The sequence below is a fragment of the Centruroides sculpturatus genome, unplaced genomic scaffold (assembly GCF_000671375.1).
Source record: "Centruroides sculpturatus isolate CEXI.00-Female unplaced genomic scaffold, Cexi_2.0 scaffold226, whole genome shotgun sequence".
Classification (NCBI taxonomy): domain Eukaryota; kingdom Metazoa; phylum Arthropoda; class Arachnida; order Scorpiones; family Buthidae; genus Centruroides; species Centruroides sculpturatus.
Window position 1 is genome coordinate 115076 of NW_019384525.1, and position 11599 is coordinate 126674.

At 36.7% G+C, this 11599-nt stretch overlaps 1 protein-coding gene across 3 annotated transcripts in view; it reads right to left on the minus strand.

The window, feature by feature from the left end:
• Positions 1–2554, minus strand: part of LOC111622847 (inversin-like) — an 88719-nt gene extending 86165 nt beyond the window's left edge. For 2 of the 3 annotated variants that reach the window (XR_002756349.1, XM_023365269.1), the window contains exons 1-2: positions 2130–2553; positions 1793–2053 (exon numbers count right to left, since the gene is read on the minus strand). Coding sequence is in view for 2 of the 3 variants with exons in the window: in XM_023365269.1 (XP_023221037.1) it covers positions 1793–2053; positions 2130–2210 (342 nt within the window). In the remaining variant the exon portion in view is untranslated. Of the gene's footprint in view, positions 1–1792; positions 2054–2129 lie in introns of all 3 variants that reach the window. The other variant, XM_023365270.1, reaches the window with a different exon arrangement.
• Between the last annotated feature and the right edge of the window lie 9045 nt (positions 2555–11599).

Genomic DNA, 11599 nt, shown 5'->3' on the forward strand with positions numbered 1-11599 from the left:
AATTCAAATTCGAAAATTTTTAAAATCGAAATAGAAAATCTTCCACTTTCAACCACTTTCAAGCCCATATCTCCCGCACCCTTATAGCTATCGAGACGCAACCACCATAGTGCACGAATGGAGACTCGGGGCTACTACCACATACAAACACCATTCATGTGCGATGTGTAGTTTTGGCTGAAAAGTGAAATATAGGGACACACATGTCCATTTATATATATATATAGATAACCATGTTTAAGATTCAAAAGAAAAAACGTCTGAAACAAGAGAAATTTTGAAAATATTAATCCACTATCATAATAAACCCGAGTCTGCCCACTTCCGTGCGATTACTCCAATAACGTCAACGGTGTGCGATAAGTCCTCCACAGATCCAAAAATTCGGTGCTCATAGATTCATATTGTAACGTTAGAACAAAAAGAAAATCACCAAACATTAATTAAACATTAATAAATTTATCTATTAATATATATATTTATTTATTTTAGTACAAGGTACAAATACCCTTTGTACATGGAACAAAAAAGGAAAATACCAAACAAACAAAATCCAAATCTGTACGTGCAAAAACCAATACATAATACAATAGTCATAACATACATAACTTTCCATACATAACAATATATACAATTTTTTATTTTTATATTTTATTTTAAGTACCGTAATAAAAATAATATAAATGCTAAACAATAAAAATGAACCAGCTATTTTAGTTAGTCAGCCGAATTAACACCAATACGTATACCTTTCACGACATGCGAAGTTTAAGGAACGCTAACATTTTCGACCCGGTCGAACGAGAAAGGCCCTCTATTCGGGTCGAAAACACCAATGTTCTTTAAATTTTGCCCATCATTAAAGGCGTAGCGAATAATTCAGCTAAACGTTAAAAGCAAAGTATTTATATAAATGGATAATGTATTAGTTTTTAAAAAATTCCACATTAATTAATAATCAATAATAATATATAGTCTTCTTTAAATACATAAAATTTCAAAAATAATGCAATAATTTTTAAGTTTATTATAAATTATATTCCATTTCTAATTTCAAAGCATTTTAAAGGATAAATTCAGACAATAAATATTTGATACGAATGTTACAGTACATTTAAATCAAATAATCTTTAACTCTTTCCAAAAAACTTTCATTTTAACCAACGTATTAACAAATAATGCTTCTAATATTATAAACACTTTGACATTATATTATAAAATAAAAAAGGAAATCAATTTTATAAAGATTATAAAATTGATTTCCTTCTTTGTAACCGATCGATTAGTTAACACGCCACTTCGACACGTCGACCCTAACGAAATTTTGCGACCACCGGGCAAAGAACGGGTCTCTCCCGCAGCGACCGTAACGAGTCCGGCCGACGCGGACGAAGGGTAGGAAATTTCCGTCAGCCACCGAGTTCCACCCGGAAATTTGAAACAAACAGATTTAGAAGATTTAAATTTTTCACTTCGCGCGTTCCCGGACGCCACGACCGGTCGGTTTTCCATCCGTGCACGCCGTACGCAAAAACAAAAGTAACGCGGACGAGAAACCGAACCGTAAGCCGCACCGAGGTCCGCCAGACCCCGACGGAGTCTCCGCCGCGGAGCACTCCGCGCCGCGTAACGAGGTCCGGCAACTTCTTTACGATTTCGAAAGCTCCGGCATATTCGACGCGACGAGAACCGACGGGACGAAGACCGTCGATCACTCACGCGCATCGGTACGTAAATAATTAACGGTCTACAAAAACTTAACAACCGACACGACTAAAAGTCAAAGGCATACTTTATGTGCCGCCCAGTGTAACGCAGTCTGTCCACATTTGTCACTGTTATCCACTCTAGCGCCGGACTTAAGTAGAATAATGGCACATTCCACGTGATTACCAATTACGCTGAATATCAAAGGCGTTTTGCCAAATTTATCCTTTACTTCCAAATCGATGGATTCGACAGAATCCAATAATTTTCTCAAATTTGTTTTGTCTCCATTCAACGCATATTTGTGTAGAGGAGAAACGCCATTTTCTTCGTAGTACATATAATCCTACAAAATAATATTTACATTTATAAACAAATTAATCGTTGAAAATCCGAAAGAATAACTTTCTGTATAAAATTACCTCTCCACAGTTACTCTTTTGCGAATTAGAGGCGGGTTTGTTATCCATCGAGTTATAATTACAGTCCGCTTTGTTTATCATCGTAACAGCGATTACTAAGCACGTGTTTTCGTTTACACGTTCCCTCGATCGCTTAATTACGCCATGTTTACTTCGGCAACGTTGCCAACTCGACCCGACCAACAAACGTCACCGATAGGCAACTTCTTTTAGCGCGCCCCCTTTACCGGGCTTTCGATACCGCCATTCCTTAGTTCGTTTCGACGTAAGAACGTAACGACAGAAATAAGAAATTTCTGTGAAAATAAACAGTAAAATACGAAAAACGAGTATTAAAAATTACGAAATAAATACGTGCATTTTTATCGAAAAGGGAAAAAATTTGTTTGGGGTTAAAATTATGGCAAGATTCTAGGACAAATGGACGCGAACCATGCCCGTAAGGGCGACCCTTGGCGAGATATAGGCCTCCAAAGACGAGCCTACGTCATTTACGGTCACGCGACTCCGCGCTCAAAAGGGACGGCGTCACGTGGCCGAAAATTTTTTTTCGCTTTTTCCACATCTCAGTTTTGAAAAAAAGCGCGCGCTCCCCTTTCTTAGCCCCCAGCACGCGCCTCCCCCTCCCGTCCACGCCGCCGCCGCCGCCGTCTCCCCCTCGCACGCGGCCCGAGTCTCCCGCCTGCAGTCGTCCGAAGTCGCCATCTGTTGCCTGTAAATACAAATATCTATTATTGCACCTCTTACCCGAGCCGGGACTCGAATCCCGGTCCACTTCTCTCCGCACCGGCCCTCCGGGTTGCTCCGCCAGAACCACTTCGGAACTGGTACTTCAGGCACGCGAGACCGAGGAACGCACTGTGCGTGACGGGCCGTCCAGGCGGCTCCACCTCGGCCGGGCAGGTGCAGCGGGCCCGTCGCGCGGCCAATGGCCCCCGAAGTTTTATAAGCCCGCGGGCCGCCTTCGGACATTTTCGGCCAGTATTTGTTACCGCAATAATTAGTTAATCTATATACTGTATATAAAAATGAATGTGTGTGTGTGTGTGTTTATCTGTCCTTCATGCATTACCACACCGTTTATCCGACTGCCGTGAAACTTTGGAAAGTTGTTTAATATACTCCGGCGAAGGTTTGTGGCATAGCACGATTGCAATAAAACTTTGGAAAGTTTTTTTAATTTTTTAATAAACTCCCGCGAAGTACATTTATCCTACGATAGATGGCGAGCGTTTACACGAGCATTCGCGCATAGTGTTCTATCGATTTCAAATTGCGAAGACCATTTCCCCCCTTCAAAAAATATCTCTATATATGCATTTGTAAACTGTTATTTACGATATTTATAATAATTTTTGTTTAATCACTTTATTTCAACTTTTTTTGCTAATTATGTATTCGCTCGAGCTTCGTTAAAACCTTAACTGTACTCCGAACAACAACCGAAGTTGTAGAAAGAAATTCGCCTATTTTACCGATCTAGGTATGTTTCCTTTTCCAAATTTTAATATCGACTCGAAATAATTTAAAAAGACAAATTACAATAAAACGGTTTATTATCCAACTATCAGATATTTCACAACGTGCCAAGGAAGAAAGGAAGGAGCAATTAAATAATTAAAATTATAAAGGATTTAAAAATATATATAAAAATGGGGAATGTCGCGCTTCTGACAATCGCGGCGAGTGTGTGGGCTAAATTTAAAGAACCCGTGCTTCTCGCATAAACAACTGTATGTGGCCGGCTCACGCGTCGAAAAACCTTCCGATTTATTCGTGTACACGCCAGAGGGAAAAACAAAAAATATCGTGTATCCACGAGCACTCCAATAAATAAATAAAATTGAAACAACACTTTGAAATGTTTTCCCCATGAAAATGAATAATAATAATAAGTTTCAATAAAAATAATAAAATGTAAATTGAATTTTATCGTAACGAGTTTGCTTGAATTTCCTTTCTTCTGAGATGGCAGCAATGCGTGACAGGTAAGCTAGTATTCAATATTTGTGATATTGAAGGCAACGGAAGCGAACGCAAGAGATAATGGTCGTTATTGACAATTTTGGAAATGCGAAACGACTTAATTTACTTTACTTCTTCCCAATAGCAAAGTCTTTCGATAACGTACTGTTCGAGGCAGTGTGGAGAAAGTAAACTAATTGGACAATTGTCACGAAACAATGCCGAATGACAGATTAAAAGGGAGTTGTGTATCATCTGATTCGGGAATTTTAGCATCGGCATTTCTCAGAAAAAGTTTTCAATTCACTGGAAAGCGATTCAGATTATTCGACTATGACTTTTATGATATCGCGGAACGAGTTTCCAAGCATCATCTAAAATAGCGATTACCAACCCGGGTACGCGATAGGTTGTTTAGGGGTACAGAAAAAATAATATATTGTGTATCACAAATTAATAGTCTATTAAAAAATTATTAGCTAAAAAATGTTCCTTGCAACAATCACAAACTTTATTATACATTTTAAAATGCAAAAATAGAAATAGAAACTTATGCTGCCGATTGTACAATGCAACGGATCAATAAATGTTGCGCAGTCGGTCAATGGTAGTGGGGATAACATTATGTGTGATTAGTGATTATGCTATGGACTTTTGATGGCGGGGTGTGTTACCGTTGTTATTATTATTACCTCTCAACAATATCCCCACGTGTTGTTTATAAAAAGTATTTTTTATTATTTTGCTTTCCATAGACACAATGTAGTGACACTTTTCAAACACTATGCAGATTATTCATCTTTTATTCTAGTCTATTTGCCTAGTGTTTGAAAAGTGTCACTTTATTGTGTCTATGAAAAGCAAAGTAAAATAAACAACACGGTTTCATTGGAATAAAAACTATTTCTTATTGTTAGGAAGGAAAAAGACAGATAGTTTCTCCTTATTTTCTCTACAAGCTGTAATTTTTTTATTATTTATTCAGTGCTTTTATTAATTTTTTACTGATAAGACTATGAACCTACAACTATACGAATTATATTTTAAAAATAATTAAATTCGCTTAGCATTCAAAACTTGCGAATTTTGAAAAACACAAATTTGCTGATTAAATGCCGACAACCGTTTAACTGAAGCGAAACGAGTTTTCCCCTCGCTATATAGGCGGCTATACACGATGGGTTAATCCTCAAAGGAGTAATCATGCATGCCTGACCTTTATAATTCTTGGTAGTTTATGGGGGAAAATTTAACAGTTTTGGCCAACTGTACCGACCACCGGAGTAGAATAGAAAAACCATTTGATTTTCCTGGCGCAGTGTCAGATTGCGCAGGCCGACCTAAACGTGTGTGAGACTCGTCAATGTTTGGAAGAATTATTTTCTATTTCTTTCTAAGGTTATTTTCTATAACCTTATTAACTTTTATTATTTATAACCTAATAAATTAATTTTTCAGGTTATAAATTATTTTCGGATCAAAAATTTCTCGAGTAAATTAAAATTATAAATAATTTTAATATTTAGAAAACTTCTCAATTCATTTCTTCAGTTTCATAAAACATCTTTGTACTCTATATCATTTTCTTTTACATTTTAAAAAATTTATTGTTTTAATAGCCAAGTGAATTAAAACATGACTTAAAATAAGACAAAGTTTAATAAATTCTTTTTAATTATTAAATTATAAAATTAATTTGCGATAATAATGTTTACAATTTGAGAATTATTAATATATATTTGTTTATAAAATTTAATCCATGAATTTTTTTGGTAGTAAAATCGACTCGCCATTGTCTTTCGCTGATAATTGATGCTTTTTAATTAACATAATCTATAGCCCAAGATTTCTCTTGAAAAATTAATTTTGTGATCGGTGCTACCCAAACCACTACTACTACTATTTACACCATAGACTTCTATGCATACTTTTTCCCCGCCAGTTTTAATAGAATTTGTTGCCAATAAACATCAGTGGCGTAATAATAAACACAATGGCGTAGCCAACGTAACTGGCACCCGGGCCGCGACACTATATTGGCGCCCCTCCCCCTCCAGAAACAAATTTTGTTTTTCTTGGAAACCATTTGGCTCCCCTCTGCCAGTGGCGCCCGGGGCAAGCTGCCCCACCCTCTGCTGAGAGGTTTTTTTCGTTTGTGGGCGATAGGAAATTCTGAAGTTCCTCAAGGTCAGGCAGCCTCAAAGGATTAACTTAACGTGTATAGCTGCATGGATGTCTGCCTAGTTCAGTTCAGCCACATTCCGCTACAGTTTGCCTTTATTATCAGTTCGAAATGGGGTGGTTCCATAATACCACCTTCTCCTCTATATTACATATAGTTACTCGGTTTTGATTACGTTACTATGTGAGTAGAAAAGTCGAAATGGGCGTAAAGCGCCATTTGCGGGCCCGACTACCCCGAGATCATCGCCGATCGATTTATCTCGTCCGGTTACGTAATACGAAAAATATCCCCACCCACTCTTCGTTCGACCGATACCGAAGAATTCGATTAATTTTATCAGCGAAATAAATTATTTGACAAAAGTTGAAATAACTGGTCGCTCGGCCGCCAGTGGAAATAAGTGGCCTATTTCTATTAATAAAGACATAACTAAGAATGGGGAATTAAGTTAATAAAGAAAGAAAGTTAACGAATATTTACTCGTCGACTTTTTTATCTACGATTGCAAATCTGTCAGTGTGGAGATTGCGATAAACTGATTAGACCCGCGATCCGTTTAATTTCATCTGACAAACAACAAAATGTATTATTTAATTAAGACACTCGAAACATCAGAAATACATAAAACTACGATATTATTATTTAACACTAATTCGCAACGTTTATTATGGAATACTTATGTTACAAAAAGTATTGTCTTTACTCGGCCTTCCGCTCTCTTCCATTTTATTAACTGTATTACAAAATTACTCCCCAGAATTTTTACATTTTTGACCCGGGGACCTGGAAACGTCGAGAAATGAAAAAAAGTAGGAAAATTTTTCTGTATGTACGGATGTTAGTGTACAATAAGCGGGGAGGTACTTTTTTCTTCACCTATTTTGAAACTTAGTAACTCGTGCCTTTTGCCGAAAACGTGTGAAATTTAGAAACGCGTACGAGGAGAAACGTTTCTAGAAATTGCCAGAAAAATCGGGAGATATTAACGGAGTGGGACCGGACCGTATCTCGAAAAGATTCCGACTTTTGTAGGAGTAAAAACATTCATATTTTTAGTTTACCGAAAAATAAACGTATTTGTTTCGAAAATTTTTATTATAATTAATAATGTACTCTCAATATTAACGGATTTTAATCTTTTATAAAACATGCTATAATAAACCAATTTAGTTCTTTATAGTCATTTACAATATTTTTTAAAAACCATTTTTATCTTCGAAATTAAACCTCATTTGCCTTCTTATTATAATTAATAATGTAAAAGTTACATTTTAATAACATCTCGTAAAAGATGACAATACACAATTTTAACATTCAGCTAGTGTCATAGTGTTNTATAATTAATAATGTAAAAGTTATTTTTCAAATAAAATCTCGCGACAGATGGCGCCACACGCGATTTTAACCCGGCCAATATTCCGGCGGAAGGGCGCGCCCCGGAAGTAGTAGTTTAAGGCGAAAAGCAACGCGGCGTCTGTGGCGGGGTTCGAGTGGCCAAAGCGCGCGGTATGGCACGCGCCGATGTAAGCCAAGCCGTTGCCGGCTCTCCGTTTCTAAGTTAGCGGGATTTTGTCTCGGGTGCGATAAAATCACCTTCCGGTACCTCGACCATGGGGACAACGTACTGTACGCCGGCCATTTTGCGGCTGCCAATCGGCAGGCGCAAAATGGTCGGGCGTACGCCGCATCGTATTTTTACCCGTCGTCCTTAGGAAATTTCGAAAAGGTGCAAAACAAAAAAAACCAGCGAATATTAACTTAAAAGAAATTAAGTACAAAATTAAATGGAAAAGTACGAAACTTTATTTTAAGTCGAAAGTTTCGCCGCCATTTAAAAATTTCCCATAATTCGTTGGAAATCGCCTTCCATTTGGCGCAAAACGTGTAGGCAGGCGGGGCAGCCGTTCCGCGGCGCTGAATGGAGTGCCGGCATTAGCCCGACACGACGCAGTTTCCGGCCAACGGCTTTCCCGCACCCATCCTTATTCACGTGCGAGTAAATATCCAGATGGCACAAAGCGCCGATTGGTCAGCCGAATGACGTCGACCCACCGAAGTATAGATTATATTTTGTGGTCGTCGGAACGAATGGTGACGAAATAGATCTTTTTTTAAGTTGTCGTAATATGGAGTAATGAGTATAAAGTGAAAATACAGCCGATTTTTTTTTTTGAACATTTAACTTAATACTTGATTTTTATGCACCTCCGAACCAAATCATATACAATAGATCATTTTAATGACGCGATTAGTGTTTTAAATTTACGTGCGCGGATAATAAATAACAGAAAATTTATACTTTGTTACAGATATTATTCGTAAAAACTTCGAGAAAGGACGAAATTTATAATTAAGATAAGTCAGAATTTGTCACACGCATTTAATACAGTTAGACGAAACAATAAAATTAACTAAGTTTTGTATACCTGCGAAAGGGAAATTTTAACAAATTATAAACTTTAAATGTAAAAGTTGTCGAACAATTTTGAATAAAGAATATTCTCCATAGATTACTCTTATCATGATTTTTTTTAATGTTTTAGTTAGAATCGATAGTTTTTTCTGTCGATAGACTCTGCGCTTTTGAATGTCGGTTCAAAATCTGTGTTAAGAAACAACACTTTTTAAATTTACAGAAATTTCATGTATCCAGTTCCATAATAGATATACAATATCTGTAAATATGTTTAATCAAATTTGTACGACCATTTTTCGAATTAAAAGTATAGAATTCTGGTATAAATGATTTAACAATCAATAAACATTTAAATTCCTTTGAATATAATAGTTATATATGTTTTAAATAAGAATGTCCATACATTTCGTGGTGGAAATTGTTTATCGATATGTGTTGGGAAAAAGTAACGTTACATTTGTACTGTAATGTTTTCGTAGTAAACTTCTTTTTTTAATCCTTTTTATTTTTTGTTAAGATAATACTACCGTACTAATGAATAACTATTTCTAGATGTCTCGTATGTACTGTATACCCGGTTGCGTAGAAAAATATATATCCGGTGTCTATATTTAAGTTTTCGCAGGATTTGATTCGAAAAGCAAACCTATGGATTAGAAAATCTGTAAAAAATAACTTATTTAAAATGTTTTAACAATTATGCATTAAAAAGTATGAATTATGTTTAGGTGAAAATATATATTAAATTGTTAAGTAATCTGCATTTTTACTTAGCATATTCTGTTGTAATCTATATATATAAAAATGAATGTATGTCTGTCTGTGTGTCTGTGTGTCTGTCTTATGTCCTTCATGCATTACAACACCGTTTATCCGATTGCCATGAAAATTTGGAAAGTTGTTTAATATACTCCCGCGCAGGTTTCTGGCATAGTACGATTGCCACGAAGCTTTGGGAAGTTTTTTTTAATACACTCCCGCGAAGGTTTATGGCATTTACCCTACGATAGATGGCGCGCGTTTACAAGAGCATTCGGGCACTGTGTGTTCAATCGATTTCAAATTGCGAAGACCATTTTCCCCCTTCAAAAAATATCTCTATATATGCATTTGCTATTTACGATATTTGTAATAATTTTTGTTTAATCACTTTATTTCAACGTTCTTTTTTGCTAATTATGTATTCGCTCGAACTTCGTTAAAACCTTAATTTAACTGTACTCCGAACAACGATCGAAGTTGTAGGAGGAAATTCGCGTGTTTTACCGATCTAGGTATGTTTCCTTTTCCAAATTTTAATATCGACTCGAAATAATTTAAAAAGACAAATTACAATAAAACGGTTTATTATCCGACTATCAGAAATTTCACAACGCGCCAAGGAAGAAAGGAAGGAGCAATTAAATAATTAAAATGATAAAGGATTTAAAAATATATATAAAAATGGGGAATGTCGCGCTTCTGACAATCGCAGCGTGTGTGTGGGCTAAATTTAAAGAACCCGTGCTTCTCGCATAAACAACTGTATGTGGCCGGCTCACGCGTCGGAAAACCTTCCGATATATTCGTGTACGCACCAGAAAGAAAAACGAAAAATATCGTGTATCCACGAGCACTCCAATAAATAAATAGAACTGAAACGACACTTTGAAATGTTTTCCCCATGAAAATGGATAATAATAATAATAAGTTTCAATAAAAACGATAAAATGTAAATTGAATTTAATCATAATGAGTTTGCTTGAATTTCCTTTCTTCTGAGATGGCAGCAATGCGCGACGGATAAGCTAGTATATATATAAAACATTAAATACGAGTTTCTGTAAGGTTAAAAATACAGTATTGTCTAATGTTAAAACTTAATTTGCAATTTACATTTGTTGTTTTTGACTATTTTATTATTATAGTAAATGTACAAAAAAGCTTACAAAAATACAAAAACAGATAAAAGTTACTTGTTGATGTCTCGGCATTAAAATCTTTCATATCGCGCAATTTTATGTTAAAATTACTGCAAAATTTTCAATTAATGTTAATACACACGAGAGCTAGTGAAATTATAAGCGCCTTTTATCGAGTTTTAGATGAAATGTCTATAACTATTATATAATGTCTGTCCGCTCTCGCAACAACAACAACAACAATACGAAGTTTAGGCTAGTCACTCGACATTACCGATTTTCGTAGGTTGACGTCATTCGGCTGACCAATCGGCGCCTTGCGCCATCTGGATATTTAGTCGCACGTTCTTATTCCTTCCGGTGGTGGCGCGTTAGAGTAGATCTTTAGCGCGCTGGACGGGAGTGGCGAAGCGCTTAAGTTAGGACTCGCATGCGCACGCGCAATAATTCGGCTTTCGTTATCTAAGCGTTACGTTCCGCTCGATCCATTTATCGAGCGTGCGGCGAAAGGGAACCCGACCTTCCCGTTGGCGGTGGCTGTAAGCTATGGTAAAAACTACCGGGTCAGTATATTGTATTCGATTAAATTTTGTAATAAATTTAATATAATATTTGATTGGCTTTCGTGGAGTGTCGTTTGATATTCCGCGGTCGGAGTCGTTTTCACTTTTCTCCATAAACAAACAGTTACTAGAAGCCGGCCAACGACGGCCCGTTTAAAATTCGCAGCGGCTTTCGCTATTGGCCCGGTGTGGCGGCCAAATTTTTTCCGACAATAGCCGACGTTCTAATTGTCTTCTTTTAGCTTTTGTCTCCAAAAACGAGCGTTGTAAAATGGTAGATACTATCGATGGTACGCCGTTTTCTTTCTTCTTCTCGCCGTCGACACCGCCCCTCGACGTAAATACGGCGCGAAGAAGGGACGTCCGCCCCTTCTTTAAAGCCTAAAACCGCGGAAACTAAACTTACGTTAAAAGTAAAAACGGACCTTTTGGTAAATAAA